Here is a 22,095-nt window from a genome sequence, read left to right as displayed (position 1 = left end):
CTATTACCGGAGCTAAGACAAAGTAAGATATCCCATATCCAAATAAATTATAATCCAAGTAAAGAGCTCAGCAATGAGCAATGATTAAAGTTAAAGTAGTTACTGATTAGTTTATAAATATACTGCTGTGAGCGGCGTGGCCCTGTATATTCTAACCCCCAGGCAAGCGTCCCCGTCACCATGGGAACGCCTGGGGGTTAGAATATACCATCGGATCTTCTGAGTTACTCAGCCGCAAAACAAGCACCGACTCTGCTTGGCCCCGGGCCAGCTCGGGGCCCCAAGCAATTGCTTGTTTTGCCTGTCTGTTAGCGACGGGCCTGGATCCACAATAGGAAGCCTCAGGCGACCCCCCGGAAAGGGCCGATCGACCCCCAAAGGGGTCGCGACCCCTAGGTTGAGAACCGCTGCTCTAGAGATTTCCCGACGTTATGCTCATTTGAATTAACAACTCCTTCCCCTCACACCATCAGAGCCTATTTCCCTCCCTCTAGACTTTGACAGAGAATCTTCTCCGTCACTGCTTTTAAGCTTGCCTGAAATCGTGCACTTGCCCTTTCTTAGTTAGACCAATCAGATACTTTAGTGTATGTCCCCTCCCCCTCACGCCACTACGTGCTGGAATGTTCTCCCCCTGTGACAGAAAATAGCGCATAGTTAGTTCCCACTGACAGTTCGCTGCCTGATGCCGCCGGCACTACACCGCCTGTATATCTGACACCGGGAGATGCCGCCGGCACTCCCCCCCCCCCCCCCCCCGGTCATAGGCTGTCCCGAAGAACCAAGGCTGGAGGAAGCCGCTCCACTTCAGGGGAAGTAATTAGGGAGTGCGCATTACTGCGGGCACTACGTAGATCACGTGATATCATGGAAATACTTACGCAACGTTGTCTTGCCCGTACTGACTATTGCGCATGCGCAAGACTTCATCTACAGGGGAGTTTCTTAGGCGGAGCTGAGGAGCTTGACTCCAAGAAAATGTGACTCTTCTCTGGTCACACAAGATATGACTCTTTGCATAAAAGGCGGGAAGTGCAAAAATGCATCATACTTATTTAATTCTTCTGCAGATGAAATTAAACGTGTAAATTATATGTTTGGTGCAACACAATGAACATTTAGAAATGCTCAATGAGGGTAGCATAGTAGAGGTGACAGGTTCCCTTTAAGTGTTTTCTTTCCCCTTTTGTATTTTGTTTGGGTTATTTTGTGTGTTGCATTTCCCTGTCATTTGTATTAAGGCCTGAGGGAGACTCCTGTTCGTCCTTCCTTTTGGAGGAACAGGTTGTCTCAGTCCTGACATTAGTACCGGGGTCCTATAGGGTGAGTTAGGACGCTGGGTATTCCTGTGTATGAACTCACCTACCTCTGGGGTCTGTTCATACTGGTAGTTAGTCAGGACTTTGATTAGGGTTTTACTAGGAGGTGTCCATTTTCCTTTCCCTAGTTTCCAGGTCTTATTCCCTCACCTCTTTCCCTCCTATGTTCGGTGTGGTGTTTCCCTCCCATACCCGAACGTGACAGGTGCACCAAATGGAGCAGCCCTGCCCACAGTGCACCAAATGGAGCAGCCCTGCCCACAGTGCACCAAATGGAGCAGCCCTGCCCACAGTGCACCAAATGGAGCAGCCCTGCCCACAGTGCACCAAATGGAGCAGCCCTGCCCACAGTGCACCAAATGGAGCAGCCCTGCCCACAGTGAACCAAGAATCTTATTGGCATAAGAATAAAGAAAATAAGTATTTCTCAGGATTAGAGGACCAGATATTCACAAGAAAAGGTTACATTTCAGCGCATCTACCCTACATGGTGGTATGCTTACCTTGAATCCAATTTTGGAGGCAACAGTCTCCCTTTAACTTCTTTATCATTTTTCGTACTTATATTACGCTGCTATATTCCGCAGCTTTTTACAGACATTAGCATCGCACTGTCCCCAATGGGGTTCACAATCCAAGGTCCCTATCAGTATGTCTTTGGAGAACCCGGAGGAAACCCACGCAAACAACTGGGAGAACATACAAACTCCGTGCAGATGTTGTCCTTGGTCAGATTCGAACCCAGGACCCCAGTGCTGCAAGACACCAGTGCTAACCACTGAGCTTTCTACACAGATTCTATTTCGGCTGAAAACTGTGAGAAATATATAAAGAATTCTACAAAATCCTTGCCCCAGGAGATATCGCCAGATCCCAATGTAATAATGACAATTTTTTTTATGGTAGTATAAATGATTATTCACACGATCAATGATTATTTTTTTTAGCACTCCTCGTTCCGCTGCTTCCTGTATTTGCACTGAATGATTTTTGTGCATGCTCATCAGAGCGAAGGCTCGTATGAATGGGCCTTAACACAGACACGGTCCATTAAATACACGCCCTTGATTCATCTTCATTAAAAATTCCATCCATACATTATTTAGTTATATCCGTTTCTAGGAAAGCCTGAAAAAACGAACGTCATTCAAGCTCCCAAAGGGGCTGTCACCCAGCTTTCCCGGACTCCCGAGTGGCAAACACAATAGCTCGGTGAATGTGCTGAATCGGGCGAACCTCTCTCTTACTTTCTCTTCCCTAGAAAAAGTGCTGTTTTCAGCACTTTGGGGACAAATCTGATGGTCAGTGAGACTCGTGTCCTCCTGGTCAGTGTCTCCTCCGCTCGTACCGTGCACGGGTCCAGATTGGCCACTTTGTGGTCTAGTGTGTCCTCAGTCAGCGGGCGAATCCCATGGAGGTAGTTTTTATAAAGGTCCTCGCGTAAAATTAAAAGACTTCGCGGCTCCAGCAAGAGGGAGAGAACACGTCGCTGCTCTTCTGTCAAAGGGACCTGGAATATAGACGGCAAATGCTGAGGACACCTCCAAATACACCGGCATGTGCAAAGAGCAATGTAATAGGGACATGTCGGCTGATCACTAAGAAAGGCCATTTCACCTTCCGTTAGCTCCTCGCTGAGAAATACTCTGGTTCATGGGGATGGGTCTTCTCATGGACCCCCAGGATACAAGGGGCTGTGGGTGTTGGTAAAGCAACAATTTCCTTAGCACTTGGTTCTGACAAACCAAAATCTTCATTGGAAGTGCCATTGATTTCAGGGGTTATGTACTGTCCACTGAAATCAATACCACCTATAACATGTCATCGTGACTGTCCCAAGACACCCAGCAGTGTATAACGACAATGAGGAAAAGTGATGTATATGGTTAAAGGGGTTATCCAGGTAAATATAATGATGACATCCTCAGGATAGGTCATCATTACCACATTGGTGGGGATCCGAGTACCGGCTGTTACAGGGAGCTGCCTCCTGGGTGCTTACCAACAGTGATGCTGGTCAGTTCGAGGTGTTCGCCAGCGAAGGTAGACTCACCCATCCCGCGATGCACAGGTAAGCCCTTACCTGTGCCGGGAGCTAGTCTGAAATCAAATTTAGTCACCGGAAGCAGGCAGTTCCAAGAACAGCCGCGGGGGGCCTTCATTAGGCTGTTTTCGGAACTGCCTGCTCCCGGTGACTGCGTTTGATTTCAGACCGGCACAGGCACAGGTAAGGGCTTACCTGTGCATCGCGGGACGGGTGAGTCTACCTTACTAAAGATGGCAGCCCGCATGTGTTCGCTGGCAAACACTGCGAACTGACCATCACTGCTTACCAAGCACAGCGCCGTACATAGTATAGCAGCTGGGCTTGGGATTACAGCTCAGCTCCATTAACTTGAATGGGGTTGAGCAGCAACTAGGCCATGTGACCGATGTACGGTGATGTCACATGGCCTAGGAAGAGGCTGTGACGCTCAAGGAGCGCCCTGCCTCTTCTAATAGCTGATCGGTGTGGGTTCCGGGTGTCGGACTCCTGCCAATCTTATACGGGTTACCTATCCAGAAAATAGGCCATCAATATAAATTACCAGATAACTCCTTGTCCCCAGACACAATTTTTAACCCCATGGACTACCCCATTAACATTTGGCCAATTGTACAGAAAAAAAATTACAAAACTATTTTCAGAAGCCCAATAGCAATGAATGAAGAAAGTTCTGCATTCACAGTCTGCTCTTCATTCATGGCGGTGCCCCGTTCTTGAGACAGGAGTCGATCCCAGAAGTGGGCCTTCACCTATTGGACATTTACAGGATAAACCCTATAAGATTGGCAGGATCCTGTAAAATGTAAAGACCTTTACCTGCTCTTCCTCCTCAGAACTTTGCCTGTTGATAGGAAGATAGAAATCTAGAAGAGTGTGTGACCCCAGGCTGATGGTGGTGACAGTCGGGAAGTACAGGGGCCCGTCCTCGTGTGGCTGGAAGATAATACAGGGCGGTGAGCTAACACTAGAGACATGATACCAGCCATATGCTCAGTATAACGTACCATTATCCCCTCTCCGGGATTGTATTCATTCACCAGCACGTGGTTCGCACCGTTCCCTTCAAACACTTCCAGGGAGGAAATCTTCTCAGTATATGTCTGGAGCCAGGTGGGAAGCTTTTCCGGCACCATGCCCCGAGGATGCGGGAGACCTCCTGTAACAAGAACGCATGGACGGTTTTCTACGAGCTACAGTTCTACACCGCCCCATCGTACATTACAACAGCCGTTCAGCTAGGTGTATTGATTATAAACTGTAAAGGCTTTGGACACCTTCAGCGCATTTTTTTTTATTGCATTTTATTAATTCAATTTTTTAACTTAATTGCATTTTATATGAGTTTCCCTTCTCGGTCCCGTCAGCTGAATGGCTCATGTGAAGCCTTATCTCTGATCTCCTGACACTATTTATCATAGCTTTTGTGCGGTTTTTTGGTGTGGATTTTCTGTTTTAAACAATTCCATTTAAAGTGTTATTCCGGTTAGATTAAGTTATCCCCTATCCACAGGATAGAGGATAACTATCAGATAGGTGGCGGTCCTACAGCTGGGACCCCCACAGATCACGAGAACGGGGGCCCCGTACCACTGCAGCCTCCATGAAATGAACAAAGTGGTCGGTCGCACATTCCTGGAGAACCTCTTTAAGAAATCTCACCACAAGGCTACGGGGGAAAAAACTGTGCGGAAACTGATCTGCGGTGTGGATTTTAAATCTACAGCATGTCAATTCTATCTGCAGACCTTCAAAGTAGGAATATGTCCCATGTATTACATGTATTACATGTAGCAATAGATGTTCTGGTTCATGTGGACATACCTCTAAGGGGTTCTCCTGGCTTTAAATATTGACGACCTATCCTCCGGATAGGTCATCAATATCAGATCGGTGGGGGTCTGGCACCCGCCACCCCCACCGATCAGCTGTATGAGGCGATGGCACTCGCATTGTGCACGTGCCATCTCTCTTCCTGCTCTGCCATAGAAGCAGCAGCAGCAGGAAGAGAGACGGGAGACGGCACGCGCGTGCGCCGTCTCCTCGTACTTCTGATCGGCAGGGGTGCCAGGTGTCGGACCCCCGCCAATCTGACATTGATGACCTATCCTGAGGATAGGTCATCAATATTAAAGGCCTGGACAACCCCTTTAAGGACCCGTCCACATAGCAGGTTTTACAGTGTAATTTTGGTCAAATTTCGCCCAAAACCCACCAGCAGCCGGTTCCTTTCTGCCTCTCACTCATTTCCATGGAAGGCAGCGCTGAGGAACGTACGGTGGTGGTTTACAGCCTCGGAGAGTACCGACATGTACCTTCTCGGAGCAGCCGCGGTTATAAGCCTCCATTCCGCGATCCTTAGTGCTGCCTCCCATTTAGATGTATGGGAGGCAGAAAGTACACAGCCAGGTTTTCAGTGGCTTTTTGGCACGGCTGTTCGTGCCAAAATTACGCTGTGAAACCCGTTGTGTCAATGTGCCCTAAGGCCTGTCACCACGAATACACCAATTACTGCTTCTATTACATACAGTGAGCATATACATTATTCTTACTGCGCCTATAAAGAGACCCGCGCACACCTACAGCGTCCATACAGACCCCACCGACCGCTGCCATCTGGAGATATTATGGCGATTATATAATTTCACAAGTTTAACAATTAAATGGGTATAAACGTGCCCTCTGCCGAACCAATCGCTACTCACAGTTTCTTTCATCTCCCACAAAATCTTGGCCGGTGCCAGGCCCTCGAGGGTACAGTTGGACAAGCCGGGGCTCGACACATCCTAGGCAATAATACATCAACCCCAAGCCAATTCAATCAAAATTATCTTTTTTTTTTTTAACTGTTACCTTCTGACGCAGGTCTCGAGCTCTGACATGTCAGCGAGTTCTGGGATTCTGTGTACTCCCACAAAACACTATTAAATCAAACTCTGGGAACCCATTAGTCCCTCGCACTTAAAGGGATTGTACAAGATTACAAAAACACGGCTGCTTTCTTCCACAAACCCGTCCACTGGCTCTTTGTGGTATACCAGCTCAGCCCCATTCACATTAATGAGCTGCAATACCACGCACAAGTTGTGGGCAGGTGTGGCGCTGTTTCTTTAAGAAGGCAGCCCTGTTTTTTCAGCCTATAGAACCCCTGTAACGGAACGTCTGCACCCTACAGTTCACGAGTCCTCTGTATTCATGTCCAGAGCTGCTTTCAAAATTCTGCTCATTGCCCACTGGGTCATGAAAGCAGATGGACTACATGTGGCATTAGTGTGATTACCCCAATTAGGGTGATGGGTGTAGGGGAACACAGGTGGGACATTTATGTCACATCCTACAAATATGCCATAAGCCCCCAAGATGTGAATACCCCTTTCACATCCAGTACCCCAATATCTTAATATTATGATGCTTCTTGACCCAGGGGTGACTCTTCTTATGTATGATCGGATTCTGCCACGGTAGGCTAATTAGGAGCAATGCTGACTTACCCCAGTTCTGCAACTTCCTCCCGGACAGCCGAGTCCATTTTGGTTTTGGCGCATTGTAGACCTAAAGAAGAGATGGACATGGTAAGATATCATGGCAGTGCAGTGTTCACCCGACAACTGATCCGCGGGGGTGTCTGGACCCCCACCCATGCTGAGAATGAAGGGGGTGGGAAGATGGAGGCGACCGGGGATGGAGGACTGGAGCGTTGTGGAGCAGGTAAGGCTACTTTCATACTCGCATTTGGTGCGGATACGTCATGGATCTACACAGGCGGATCCGTTCATATAATACAACCGTCTGCATCCGTTCAGAACGGATCCGTTTGTATTATCTTTAACATAGCCAAAACGGATCCGTCTTGAACACCATTGAAAGTCAATGGGGGACGGATTTGTTTTCTATTGTGCCAGATTGTGTCATAGAAAACGGATCCGTCCCCATTGACTTACATTGTGTGCCAGGACGGATCCGTTTGGCTCAGTTTCATCAGACGGACACCAAAACGCTGCAGGCAGCGGTGTCCGCCTCCAAAGCGGAATGGTGACGGAACGGAGGCAAACTGAGGCATTCTGAGCGGATCCTTTTCCATTCAGAATGCATTAGGGCAAAACTGATCCGTTTTGGACCGCTTTTGAGACCCCTGAACGGATCTCACAAACGGAAAGCCAAAACGTCAGTGTGAAAGTAGCCTTAGTATGAATCTTCTGGTTCAGAAGGCAGGCTGCAGGTTTTTGCTTAAATATCATTCTAACAGGAAAACCCCTTTAAAGCAGATTGAATGCAATGCCCAGGAGTCACCACTGGGGGCACTACACTGGAGCACCACTACTGTTTTCGAAGCAGAGCTGTAATTATTTCTATAGATGTGAATATGAGGGCACCGTACCTGACGCAGCAAGTACTCCTCCTCTGCCGCAGTGATGTAATCAGGGATGTAATAGGCAGCACGTGGAGCCTAGAGGAGAAAGAGCGCACTCTGCATTATGCCAGGTGTCTGCCTCCCTACTATGAAGACTTGCTAAAAATCACCTAGAGCAGAAGGCTTCCTAATACACCCCCGCCGAACTATGAATGTTTACCAAATGCCCCCTTCTGCTGCAGACACTGGGGCAGACTTACTAATTTTGTCCAAAATGACGCTACAAACTAAGACAGCGCCACGTTTATCACAGCCGGGATGGGATGATACATTTGGTGCATGGCAAGACACTTGTAACTTCACCACCTACCAATTGGCTTACTTTGCGCCAAAATTTTGTGGCTGCGTCTTAACTCCTTAAGGACACAGCCCTATTTCACCTTAAGGACCAGGCCATTTTTTGCAAATCTGACCAGTGTCACTTTAAGTGGTGATAACTTTAAAACGCTTTGACTTATCCAGGCCATTCTACGATTGTTTTTTTCGGCACATATTGTACTTCATGACACTGGTAAAATGAAGTAAAAAAAAATCTTTTTTATTTATAAAAAAATACCAGATTTGCAAATTTCCAAGTTTCAATTTCTCTACTTCTATAATACATATTAATACCTACAAAAATAGTTATTACTTTCCATTCCCTATATGTCTACTTCATGTTAGGATCATTTTGGGAATGACATTTTATTTTTGGGGGACGTTACAAGGCTTAGAAGTTTAGAAGTAAATCTAGAAATTTCAAAAAACCCACTTTTCAAGGACCAGTTCAGGTCTGAAGTCACTTTGCGAGGCTTACATAATAGAAACCACCCAAAAATGACCCCATTCTAGAAACTACACCCCTCAAGGTACTCAAAACTGATTTTACAAATGTTGTTAACCCTTTAGGTGTTCCACAAGAATTAATGGAAAATAGAGATACAATTTCAAAATTTCACTTTTTTGGCAGTTTTTCCATTTTAATATTTTGTTTCCGGTTACAAAGCAAGGGTAAACAGCCAAACCAAACTCAATATTTATGGCCCTGATTCTGAAGTTTACAGAAACACCCCATATGTGGTCGTAAACTGCTGTACGGGCACACGGCAGGGCGCAGAAGGAAAGGAACGCCATACGGTTTTTGGAAGGCAGATTTTGCTGGACTGTTTTTTTTGACACCATGTCCCATTTGAAGCCCCCCTGATGCACCCCTAGAGTAGAAACTCCATAAAAGTGACCCCATTTTAGAAACTACGGGATAGGGTGGAAGTTTTGTTGGTACTAGTTTAGGGTACATATGATTTTTGGTTGCTCTATATTACACTTTTTGTGAGGCAAGGTAACAAGAAATAGATGTTTTGGCACTTTTTTTTTTTGCTATTTACAACATTCATCTGACAGGTTAGATCATGTGGTAATTTTATAGAGCAGTTTGTCACGGACGCGGAGATACCTAATATGCATACAAGTTTTTATTTATGTAAGTTTTACACAATGATTTAATTTTTGAAACAAATAAAATCATGTTTTAGTGTCTCCCTAGTCTGAGAGCCATAGTTTTTTCAGTTTTTGGGCGATTATATTAGGTAGGGTCTCATTTTTTGTGGGATGAGATGACGGTTTGATTGGCACTATTTTGGGGTGCATATTAGCTTTTGATCGCTTGCTATTACACTTTTTGTGATGTAAGGTGACAAAAAATGTTTTTTTTTACACTGTTTTTATTTTAATTTTTTTACGGTGTTCACCTGAGGGGTTAGGTCATGTGATATTTTTATAGAGCCGGTCGATACGGACGCGGCGATACCTAATATGTATACTTTTTTTAATTTACTGAAGTTTTACACAATAACAGCTTTTTTAAAACAAAAAAAATGATGTTTTAGTGTCTCCATATTCTGAGCCATAGTTTTTTTTATTTTTTGGGCGATTGTCTTAGGTAGGGGCTAATTTTTTGCGGGATGAGGTGACGGTTAGATTGGTACTATTTTGGTGGGCAAACGCTTACTGTTGTACTTTTTTTGATGCAAGGTAACAAAAAAAATGGTTTATTTAGCACAGTTTTTATTTTTTACGGTGTTCATCTGAGGAGTTAGGTCATGTGATATGTTTATAGAGCCGGTCGTTACGGACGCGGCGATACCTAATATGTCAATTATATATTTTTTCCTATTTTTAACTTTATTTGGGGAAAATGACGTTTTTGTTTATTTTTACTTGAAACTAGGGCTGCATGATTCGGTTCTTGCTCAAACACAATGTGTTTATGTTCGACCAGAAGCTATACTTACAATGTACTGGAGTTTCGATGGGCGCAAAATTTTCGCCCTCACTGGCGAACATATACATGTCTTGGTGGGAGTCTCGTTTTTTGTTTTCCTGTGATAACCCGTGGTCTTCCTCCCTGCAGTGGTATGGCCGTTACATAGATGACCTGCTGTTCATCTGGTCGTCGGATGTGACGGCCATACCACTGTTTGAGAGATATCTCAATGATAATCAAATGAATCTGAGCTTTACGGTTGATTTTCATGTGCACACTATTTCATTTTTGGATCTTACTCTCCATGGTGATGTGGAAAAATCTGAGATAACCACTTGTACTTATAGAAAAGAGACAGCTGGCAATACCACTTTATTAGCCCTGTCCTGTCATCCGAAACACGTGGTTAAAAACATCCCTAGGGGTGAATTTATCAGATTAAGGAGGAACTGCTCAGATGATTCCACCTTCCTCAGAGAGGCAGAAAAGTTGACTGCTCGGCTGCAGATCAGAGGTTACGGCCAGTCTTTAATAGACACAGCTAAAAAAACAGCTCTTGCATTACCCAGGCGAGACCTGGTTTTTCCTAAATATAAAAAATACAAAGGTTTAAAACAAGGAGGCCAGACTGCAATGCCATTCTTTATAACTAACTATAGTCTTGAATATCTGGATGTCTGCAAGATTGTCAGAAAGTATCTGACAGTTTTGCGCACAGATGCCGCCTGGAAACCGATTGTGGACAAGGGAATAAAATGTATTGCCCGCAAGGCGCCAACACTTTCTCAAAAACTCAGTCCGAGTCGGTTTTCAGATGGTACGGTACCACAACAATGTTGGCTTAGGTCTAAAGGGATGTTCAAATGCGGGCACCGCATTTGTACGTGTTGCAGTGTCCGACAAACAGGACGGAATGTGGCCTCTGTTGCAGCCCAGCAGTCATTTGAGATACAACAATACATTAACTGCAATACCACACATGTGGTGTATTGTGTGTCTTGTTCTACATGTCAATTGCAATATGTGGGATGCACGTCCAATGCCCTCAAAGTTCGGATATGCAGACATATCTCAGATATATCTCATGCTTTTGTAAAAAATGTGTCAGCAGTCAGCCAGCATTTTGCCTCCTGCCACCAGGGCAATATTGCTGGCATGAAAGTTCAGGGCATTGAACGAGTTAATTTTCCTAAACGGGGCGGAGACCATAGGAAAGCTCTTCTCAATAGAGAAGCCTATTGGATTTTTAGATTTCAGTCCTGTATACCTTTGGGCCTTAATCAAAGACAAGATTTAATATTGCATTATTAGATGTATCTTCTTCTCTTGTCCTTTAGGGGCGGTTCTTGCGTGGGAGGAAGAGAGGGGTGAAAATTAAATTTTTTTTTTTTTTTTTTTTTTTTTTTTTTCCTCTCTTCTTCTCATGCAGTTCTGTTCCTGTGTCTCAGTGGTATATGCTGTGGGTGGGGTGAAAGCAGTCCAATTGCCAATCAATAATCCACAGCTGAATCACTGCTTTTACTCTGTATATAAGATTTGTCAGTCTTATTCTCTGTATCATGAGGAAGGATCTGTAATATATGTTGATCCGAAACATGTTGATGATATGAGCCTGATGTTTGGTTTTTAAGCACGTTTCCTAATAAAACACGCACTGCGAGGTGAAGCTGGACAATATTTTTTTGCTAGGGCTGCACGATATTCCGCAAAAATAATCGAATCGCGATAATCGGCAAATGCGGTTTGGCGATTCGGCCGAGCCGAAAATGCCGCGATTATTATGAAGGGGCCCCTATTGATAAAAAAGTCCTCTGTCCTATTGATAACAGGTCCAGCCTCTGTACTTACTTTCACGATGAATGCACTGCAGCGACGAGCGGGAGCGAGGCAGCCGGCCGGCGCGTGACTGACGTCACTTAGTCACGCTCCTGCTTCCTGAATTAAGTGGGAGGAGCGTGACAGTGACGTCAGTCACGCGCCGGCCGGCTCGCTCTCTGCAGTGTGAGTGCATTCATAGTGAAAGTACAGAGGCTGGCCATTTTATGAATAGGAGAGTTATGTGCGCAGTTTAGGACACATGAAGGGACACATAGGGCCATGAGGGGGACCAGCATAAGATGCTATATGTGTGTCTTATGCTGGCCCCCCCTCGTGGCCCCATGTGTCATAGCACACATCCCCTATAACAGTGCCCTCCGCAGGTCCCCCATAACAGTGCCCTCCGCAGGTCCCCCATAACAGTGCCCTCCGCAGGTCCCCCATAACAGTGCCCTCCGCAGGTCCCCCATAACAGTGCCCTCCGCAGGTCCCCCATAACAGTGCCCTCCGCAGGTCCCCCATAACAGTGCCCTCCGCAGGTCCCCCATAACCGTGCCCTCCGCAGGTCCCCCATAACAGTGCCCTCCGCAGGTCCCCCATAACAGTGCCCTCCGCAGGTCCCCCATAACAGTGCCCTCCGCAGGTCCCCCATAACAGTGTCCTCCGCAGATCTCCCATAACAGCGTCCTCCGCAGATCTCCCACATAACAGCGTCCTCCGCAGATCTCCCACATAACAGCGTCCTCCGCAGATCTCCCACATAACAGCGTCCTCCGCAGATCTCCCACATAACAGCATCCTCCGCAGATCCCCCATAACAGCGTCATCCACAGATCTACACCTCCACAGATCCCCCACATAACAGCGTCATCCCCAGATCCCCCACATAACAGCGCCATCCACAGATCCCCCACATAACAGCGTCATCCACAGATCCCCCACATAACAGCGTCATCCACAGATCCCCCACATAACAGCGTCATCCACAGATCCCCCACATAACAGCGCCATCCACAGATCCCCCACATAACAGCGTCATCCACAGATCCCCCACATAACAGCGTCATCCACAGATCCCCCACATAACAGCGTCATCCACAGATCCCCCACATAACAGCGCCATCCACAGATCCCCCACATAACAGCGTCATCCACAGATCCCCCACATAACAGCGTCATCCACAGATCCCCCACATAACAGCGCCATCCACAGATCCCCCACATAACAGCGTCGTCCACAGATCCCCCACATAACAGCGTCGTCCACAGATCCCCCACATAACAGCGTCATCCACAGATCCCCCACATAACAGCGTCCTCCACAGATCCCCCACATAACAGCGTCATCCACAGATCCCCCACATAACAGCGTCATCCACAGATCCCCCACATAACAGCGTCATCCACAGATCCCCCACATAACAGCGTCATCCACAGATCCCCCACATAACAGCGTCATCCACAGATCCCCCACATAACAGCGTCATCCACAGATCCCCCACATAACAGCGTCATCCACAGATCCCCCACATAACAGCGTCATCCACAGATCCCCCACATAACAGCGCCATCCACAGATCCCCCACATAACAGCGTCATCCACAGATCCCCCACATAACAGCGTCATCCACAGATCCCCCACATAACAGCGTCATCCACAGATCCCCCACATAACAGCGTCATCCACAGATCCCCCACATAACAGCGCCATCCACAGATCCCCCACATAACAGCGCCATCCACAGATCCCCCACATAACAGCGCTATCCACAGATCCCCCACATAACAGCGTCATCCACAGATCCCCCACATAACAGTCATCCACAGATCCCCCACATAACAGCGCCATCCACAGATCCCCCATAACTATGTCATACCCAGCCGCGTCAGCGGCTCATATGGGAAAATCCAAGCAAACAGACCTCTAGCACAATTCCCTTAAAATATCGCATCGCACATCGTTATCGCAATTTTTAGGGCCCTAATCGCAATCGCACAAAATTCCCATATCGTGCAGCCCTACTTGAAACGTAAATTTTTTTTTGGGGGGGGGGAAACTTTATTTTTTGTCCCACTTTGGGACTTCAACTTTTGGGGGTCTGATCCCTTTTACAATGCATTCCAATACTTCTGTATTGTAATGCATTGGCTGTATGAGTAATACAGTGTGTATTACTCATACATCTTCCGGCCTGTGAGATCCAGGGGGCTGGCTGTGTCCTTAAGTACCAGGACATCAGGGCGTACCTGTACGCCCTGTGTCCATAACAGGTTAAGCCTCACCCCTTCTGCTAAACTATATCCCTTTGTCGAGCTGAAAAACCAAAACAGGCAAGCCCGGTGTATTCAATTTTTCTTGGTGCACTTGCTTCATAATCAGGTCTAAAACATGATGCCAGAAATGCGGAAAAATGATGGCGCATTTTACTACACAGGCTAGTACATTTGCCTCAGTGTTCTGTAGCACAGTCATATTAACTACTTAACTGCCCTAGACCACCAAGGATACTGACATTAACCGCTTTACTGCCCTAGACCACCAAGGATACTGACATTAACCGCTTCAATGCCTTAGACCACCAAGGATACTGACATTAAGGGTCTATTCACATGTCCGCAAAATGGTTCCGCATCCGTTCCGCAATTTTGCAGAACAGGTGCGGAACCCATTCATTTTCAATTGGGCCGGAATGTGATGTCTGCATCCGCATTTGCTGATCCGCACTTCCGTTCTGCAAAAAAATAGAACGTCCTATTCTTGTCCGCAATTGCAGGCAAGATTAGGCATTTTCTATGACAGTGCCGGCGATGTGCGGTCCGCAAAATGCAGAACGCACATTGCCGGATCCGCAAAACACATACAGACGTGTGAATAGACCCTAACCGCTTCACTGTCCTAGACCACCAAGGATACTGCCATGAACCCCTTCACTGTCCTTGATTACCAGGGATACAGACAATAACCTGCACTGCCCTGGATCACCATGGACTCTGAAGTTAACACCTTCACTGCCCTAGACTATTGAGTGTACAGACATTAACCTGTTCACTGCCCTAGACCACCAAGGATACTGCCATGAACCCCTTCACTGTCCTTGATTACCAGGGATGCAGACAATAACCTGCACTGCCCTGGATCACCATGGACTCTGAAGTTAACACCTTCACTGCCCTAGACTATTGAGTGTACAGACATTAACCTGTTCACTGCCCTAGACCACCAAGGATACTGCCATGAACCCCTTCACTGTCCTTGATCACCAGGGATACAGACAATGACCTTCACTACCCGAATGCTCTGTGACCCAGTTCCTCTGGCTGCTTCCTAACTAGGGCACGGTGCAGTAATAGTTACTTGATGCAGTGGAATATGAGGCAGGAACTCGAGGCTGACGCTCAGATTTCTGCCGCGGATCTGCACGCGGATTACCTCCATTTAACAACAAGCGTATGAACAGCAACAGGGATTTATATTAGGAATTTTCATGCAGATTCGGCACGTATTCTGTGCTAACTTCCGCGTGAAATTTCCACCATGTTAGCAGATCCTAACAGGTCAAAGACTTCGACCCCGCTGAAAGCCAATGGGGTGCATCAGGTGCTGCTGGTATCTGTCTCTGGGTCTGGACAGAGGCTAAGAGCAGCTCCTGCACTGGCAGGCCTGGTCCATCATGTCTGACCAGGATGTGATGCTACACTTGCAGTGTGATGTATGGCTAGGGAATCGGATATCAGCATGCTGGGGGTTACAGGACCCGCTGTCACCACGGGATCGCTGAGCCCAATAGCATAGGCAAGACAAAGCCTTTAATTGGATATATCCAGCAGCAAAAATACAGAAGTAGAGGCAGAGAAACATGACTTTCTTCTCTCAGGGGTGGACTGGTACCTTGTCTATAAGGTAGTTCTCCAGGTCAGTGGCAGAGATATCGGCTCGCATTTCCGCAGCCTGTGTGGAGAACAACGCAGAATGTCAGGTTACATATTTGCCACAAAACAAAAAATAAGCATGCTACTTTTTTTTGCATTGCAGTGTGCAACTATGAGAAACGCGCAATAGTTGTGCCAAAGAATATTCAGCTCTGCTACATCTGTATGTATTTTGCAGTCAGCCAAAAATCCGGATGACGTCCGTGTGCATTCCGTATTTTGCAGAACGGCTGGCCCCTAATAGAACAGTCCTATCCTTGTCTGTAATGCGGACAATAATAGGACATGTTCTATATTTTTGCGGAACGGACATACGGACACAGAATGTACACGGAGTAACTTCAGTTGTTTTTTTTGCGGACCCATTGAGATGAATGGTTCCGCATACTGTCCACAAAAATAAAACCCGAACAATTACTTGGTCCATTCTCATCACTGAAATCAATAATGAACGCCTCCAGGAACAGTTTTCAAACCAGCACCTGGATCTGAATACTTTTGTAATTGCATGTAATAAAAAATTTTGTATAACCACTGAGTTATTCAATAAAATGTATCTCTATAGCGCCACCTGCTGTTTGCTTTTTTCTTATTTCTCTGTCCACCTTGCTGGGGTGGACGCACATGCTCAGTTCCATACTTCAGCTGTGATATTAGAGAGCTGCAGCAGTAAGGGCACACTCCCTGAGCAGCAGAAAGGGCACACTCCCTGAGCAGCAGCAGCAGAAAGGACATGCTCCTTGAGCGGCAGCAGAAATCTCGCAGAGCAATGAATGGGGAGATCTCTGGATCCATGTGAGGTACAGGGCTGGTTCTAGCTTTGTTAGGCCTCTTGCCCACAAACGTAAGGGCTTCGTGCCCGTGCTGCGGGCTGCATGCAGCAGTTCTGCAATACACAGGTCACCAGCCATGTGCATGCCGCATCACGGATGCGGACACATTCAAGTGAATCCGGAGATGAAGTCCAGAACGGAAGCACGGAACCAATACGGAGCGCTTCTGTGGTGTTCCGTTCTGTGCTTCTGTTCCGCAAAAAGATAGAACTTGTTCTATCTTTTTGCAGAACGGACGGATTGTGGACCCCATTCAAAGGGAATGGGTCTGTGATCCGCATGTGGCTGCCCCACAGTCGGTGCCCGTGCATTGTGGACCGCAATTTCCGGTCTGCAGCACGGGCATGGAGCCCTTACGTTCGTGGGCAAGAGGCCTTAGAAAGAGATTGTCATGTCCTATATGATGTCTGATTTTCATTTTTTACAGTAATCAAGGGATTACCCCCTGTAACATTATCCTGAAACACCTGGAAGCGATAGGGTTAAAGTTTTTTTTAACCCCGGTCCAATAAAATCTACGTATGTGATCCCTCATAGCCCCAGTGTATAGTAAATACTCCTTGGTCAATTTACGGGAATTACGCCAGCGAGGTAATTGGCAGTTACGGGTCAACATGATGTGAAGAAAGGCCATGGGGGACCGGGGAACACTTGGTGTGGAGCAATGGTTGATCTGAGGGGCAAGTCCAGCCATTTGTGTTATTTTCTGCCCATATATAAATGTGGCCGGACATTCCCCCTTCACCATATTCCAAAAATGTATGGAAAGGGGCTGTCTCTGAAACCACAGCTTTTAGGCCGTGTTCACATCTGTGCTTCAGCCTCCGATGCAGATTCCCTCAGGATTCCCGGGTACAATAGCGCTGCCTGCTGCTCTGCTTTGTCCAGTTAAAAGGCAGGTTTTTTTTAATGGAGACCTGACAGACCCCATTAAAGTCAAAGGTCGCAGAACGACGGGGCTGTACAACAGAAATGAAGAAGCCGATGTGAACCGATAAAACACGTTATGCTTGGCGTGGGTCCTGAGGGGCTGAGGCACAAACACCCAAAAGAACATACCTGTGTCATGCTCCGCCCCCTCAGTCATAACACAGGGAGTCAGTTTTCCAGAGTGTTCCTTAAAGCCCATCTGTCAGCAGGTTTGTACCTATGACACTGGCTGACCTGTTACATGTGCACTTGGCAGCTGAAGACATCTGTGTTGGTCCCATCTTCATATGTGATAGCATTGCTGAGAAAAAGAATGTTTTATTATATGCAAATGAGCTTCTGGGAGCAACGGGGGCGTTACCATTACACCTAGAGGCTCTGCTCTCTCTGCAACTGCTGCACCCTCTCCACTTTGACATGGACAGGCAGTAAAAACTTCATCACACCTGCCTGATCCTGTCAAAGTGCAGAAGGCGCAGCAGTTGCAGAGCCTCTAAGTGTAACGGCAACGTCCCCGTTGCTTCTAGAGCAGGGTTGGTTGGCCAACTCGCGGCTCCTCGCACCTTCATTTGCGGCTCACAGAGGAGCGCACTCTCCTCTACATTTGCGGCTCGCAGGGGAGCAGGCCAGCTATTCCTGTACTAGGGATGTCGCTCACAGGTATCGAAATATCAGCAGCACAGGGGAGAAGGAAGCACTGCCCCCCCCCCCTGTGCTCCCGCCGCTGCCACCAATGAGAACACAGAGGGGAAGAGGAGGGGAGGGGCTGTGGCCACTGCCACCAATGAGAACACAGAGGGGAAGAGGAGGGGAGGGGCTGTGGCCGCTGCCACCAATGAGAACACAGAGGGGAAGAGGAGGGGAGGGGCTGTGGCCACTGCCACCAATGAGAACACAGGGGAAGGGGAGGGGCTGTGGCCGCTGCCACCAATGATGTTAACTCACTCATTTATTCAAATACAGGAGGCGGGTGCTGGCTGCAGAATCATATAGCCCGCACCCGACCTCTACAAGAGGTAGCTGAGATCCGCAACAGTTAACCCATCATAGAGGCAGCGTCGTCATAGAGGCCAGGTGTCGGCTATGTGATTCTGCCGGCCCCCGCCTCCTGTATCTGTATTAAAGGTTAATTGTCATTGGTGCACCCCCCCTTTAATACGTGGAGGCCCGCACTCTGACCCGACGCTGTGCACGTCAGGTCACTGTGGAGAGCAGAGCAGCGGCAGCAGAGGTAGGATAAGCCTCCCACACAGTTTTTTTATTTATTAAAGTGCTGATCATGGGGGTTCTATCTGACATGGGGGTAGTATGAGCTCAGATAAGACCCCCAAATCCTCATCAGACCCACAAAATAAGCCTCCCAGTGCTCATATAAGACACCAAAAATCAGACACCCCATGCTCACATCTCCCCTATGTCAAATCACCCCCCCCCACACATGATCTCAGAATAGGGGTGGGGCGGTCATCTGAGCATATGGGCGGTCATCTGAGCATATGGGCGGTCATCTGGGCGGTTATCTGGGCATAGGGCGGTCATCTGGGCATAGGGCGGTCATCTGGGCATATGGGCGGTCATCTGGGCATAGGGCGGTCATCTGGGCATAGGGCGGTCATCTGGGCATATGGGCGGTCATCTGAGCATATGGGCGGTCATCTGGGCATAGGGCGGTCATCTGGGCATATGGGCCGTCATCTGAGCATATGGGCCGTCATCTGAGCATATGGGCCGTCATCTGAGAAATCTTAAAACACATTGTGAAAAACAAAGATTGCCAGGAGTCTCACTAAAGTTGTCTACATTACAGGTAAGAAAGGTGGTTTAATTGCACTTTTAAGGCTGGGTTCACACGAGCGTGTCTCCGGATTAGGTCCGGATGCGTCCCGGTGTGTTGCGGCAAACCCGCGCGAGTAGGAATGCAATTGCGCAAAGTAGGAATGCAATGTTTTTTGCACGCGCGTGATAAAAAACCGACTGTGGTACCCAGACCCGAACTTCTTTACAGAAGTTCGGGTTTGGGTTAGATGTAGTGTAGATTGTATTATTTTCCCTTATAACATGGTTATAAGGGGAAATAATAGCATTCTGAATACACAATGCATAGTAGGTGATCAATAGAGGGTTAAAAAAATAAAAATAAATTTAACTCGCCTCCTCCACGTAGTTCCCGGTCTCTTCTTTACTTCTTTAATGATGAACTACAGGCTAGGACCTGTGGTGACGTCAGATCACATGCTCCAATCACATGGTCCATCACAGTGATGGACCATGTGATTGGAGCATGTGATCTGACGTCACCAAAGGTCCTTTAGCCGACAGCTCATCAGAAGAGACTGGGAACTACGCGATCAAGAGGAGAAGGTGAGTTAATTTGTTTATTTTTTTTAACCCCTCCAGCGCTATTTTACTAAGCATTCTGTATTCAGAATGCTATTATTTTCCCTTATAACCATGTTATAAGGGAAAATAATACAGTGAATAGACTGTCACCTAGCAACCATGCGTGAAAATCGCACCGCATCCGCACTTGCTTGCGAATGCTTGCGATTTTCACACAACCCCATTCACTTCTATGGGGCCTGCGTTGCGTGAAAAACGCAGAATATAGAGCATGCTGCGATTTACACGCAACGCACAAGTGATGCGTGAACAGCCCCATTGAAATGAATGGGTCAGGATTCCATGCGGGTGCAATGCGTTCACCTACCGCATTGCACCCGCGCGGAAATCTCGCCCGTGTGAAAGGGCCCTAAATGTTTGATAACTCATTTGCAGTAATACGGTCGTGTGCACGCATATTTGTGTAAATGTATAGCTTGTGGCTCCTCCCAGTCATACGCTTTTTTTTTTCTGGCTCGTTGTGTCTGTAAGGTTGGCCACCCCCGTTGCTCCTAGAGGCTCATTTGCATATAACAAAACATCGTTTCTCTCAGCAATGCGGGCACATGTGAACATGGGACCAACACAGATGTCTTCAGCTGCCAAGTGCAGAGATGCTCAACCTGCGGTCCTCCAGCTGTTGCAAAACTACAACTCCCAGCATGCCTGGACAGCCTACAGCTATTAGGGCATGGTGGGAGTTGTAGTTTTGCAACAGCTGGAGGACGGCAGGTTGAGCATTCCTGGCGCAGTGCACATGCCGCAGGTCAGCCAGTTTCATAGAGACGCCCTTATGGTGATAAGCCGTTCTAGGGTCCCCTCTGCGTTACCACAAATGGCTGCCGGCATCTTAGACTTTCCGTCCGTAGTCCGAGACGCTCCCCGTCTGCTCCTGGATGGATTAGGCTAGTCTAGGAAGCTGGTGGCCATCAGGGGACCCAAAATCCACATCATAGGGGTGCAAAGGGAGGGCACCAGGTAATAGTGAGCCCTATACCTCATCACATATCAAACCTTGGCCTCTGTAAAAGGCGTCTCGTGGTCATTATGGGGTTAAACTTATAGGGTTTTGCACTACACTCCAGGCGAGCTCCATTATACAGAGGTAGACCCCCTGCACCCCTAATACTGCCTACACAGGCAGACCTGCTTGTCAGGATCCTGGGGAAGCTGGGTGCCGACCTAAATAAGCCAATGCATCCATTATTAGATGAGAAGCAGTCCAGCAGCAGCCATATTGGTTGTCACCCAGCTTTCCCAGATGCTGATACAGAAGAAATGGACTTGTATTTACTGGAGGAAAGCTGTTTCATCATAGAGGAGAGGTTTCCAATCTGCGGCTGCTGCTGCAAAACTACAACTCCCAGCATGCCGCAGGCTGTCGGGGCATGCTGGGAGTTGTAGTTTTGCAGCAGCTGAGGAAGCTGTTGCAAAAGGAGGATGATAGAAATGAACGCCATTATTCCACCTGCAATCTATTCTGAATGCATTACCTTCCCCAGAGTCCTTTTCGTGCATTCACTTCCGGGAGGAGGGAGAGCAAAAGTCATTGAGTGACGGCGGATTCAGCCAATCAGCGATGGAAATGGGGCATCCGGGCTGAACCAATGAAATGACAGCTAACGGAAGGGGGCGGGATTTAGCGCCCTATTTTCTCAGTATTTTCCTCCATGATGGATTGTAGTTATAGTTACCATAGAAACGCAATGTGGAGGGGCGCAGCCACATTTTGGGGTTACTTAGTTTAAGAGATATTAAACTTGCAGTTCGTATCCCCTCAAGCTGGATGCAATGAGGACAGGGAAATTGTAGTGTTCCTCAATGGGATTAGTGGCAACTCCTGAAAAATCCTGCCCCCCCCTTTAACTTTAAATTTTTTCACCAGAAAAATACCCACTTGAGGTGGCCGATGTTGCAGAGTTTTTTTGCAACTTTCCATTTATTAGAATGGGGCGGCCAGCACTTGGATTTCCGCAACTGATTTTTAGTAATGGAAAATCCTGCAACAGAATCCGCAGCGTTTGAAGGCCCCCTAATCAGCAGTGGGGGCCGCGGGGGCAGCCCCTCGCAGGTGAAGAACGCTATTTAATAAAGGAACTGGTTTCCTCATCTCTAGTCTCCCGTAATTAATCCCATGGAAAATCCGGTGGACGCTTTCAGGAGAAGAGCGTCCACCTGTAGCGGGACAT

The 22,095-nt window shown here is 47.5% G+C and overlaps 1 protein-coding gene across 1 annotated transcript; it reads right to left on the bottom strand.

Annotated features, from left to right (window-relative positions):
• Positions 1 to 1,850: 1,850 nt before the first annotated feature.
• On the bottom strand, positions 1,851 to 21,420 carry ALKBH6 (alkB homolog 6). The gene is made up of 7 exons (XM_040442847.1): positions 21,400 to 21,420; positions 15,724 to 15,783; positions 7,742 to 7,810; positions 6,855 to 6,915; positions 4,371 to 4,522; positions 4,183 to 4,299; positions 1,851 to 2,829 (listed from the first exon to the last, which is right to left on the bottom strand). Exons 2-7 carry the CDS (start codon positions 15,772 to 15,774, stop codon positions 2,563 to 2,565), a joined length of 717 nt encoding a protein of 238 aa, XP_040298781.1. The 5' UTR covers positions 15,775 to 15,783; positions 21,400 to 21,420; the 3' UTR covers positions 1,851 to 2,562.
• Positions 21,421 to 22,095: the final 675 nt, after the last annotated feature.

Source organism: Bufo bufo, chromosome 8 (genome assembly GCF_905171765.1).
Source record: "Bufo bufo chromosome 8, aBufBuf1.1, whole genome shotgun sequence".
In the NCBI taxonomy this organism is placed as follows: domain Eukaryota; kingdom Metazoa; phylum Chordata; class Amphibia; order Anura; family Bufonidae; genus Bufo; species Bufo bufo.
This window is presented reverse-complemented; position numbering and strand designations above follow the sequence as displayed.

What these genes read in the sequence shown, in the direction of transcription:
- ALKBH6 (XM_040442847.1), bottom strand. Translation starts at nt 15,774, where the DNA reads ATGCGAGCCGATATCTCTGCCACTGACCTGGAGAACTACCTTATAGAC. An exon ending in ATCCCGGAGAGGGGATAATG is followed by an intron (nt 4,300 to 4,370) that starts GTACGTTATACT and finishes ATTATCTTCCAG; the next exon opens with CCACACGAGGACGGGCCCCT. An exon ending in GTTCTGAGGAGGAAGAGCAG is followed by an intron (nt 2,830 to 4,182) that starts GTAAAGGTCTTT and finishes TCTATATTCCAG; the next exon opens with GTCCCTTTGACAGAAGAGCA.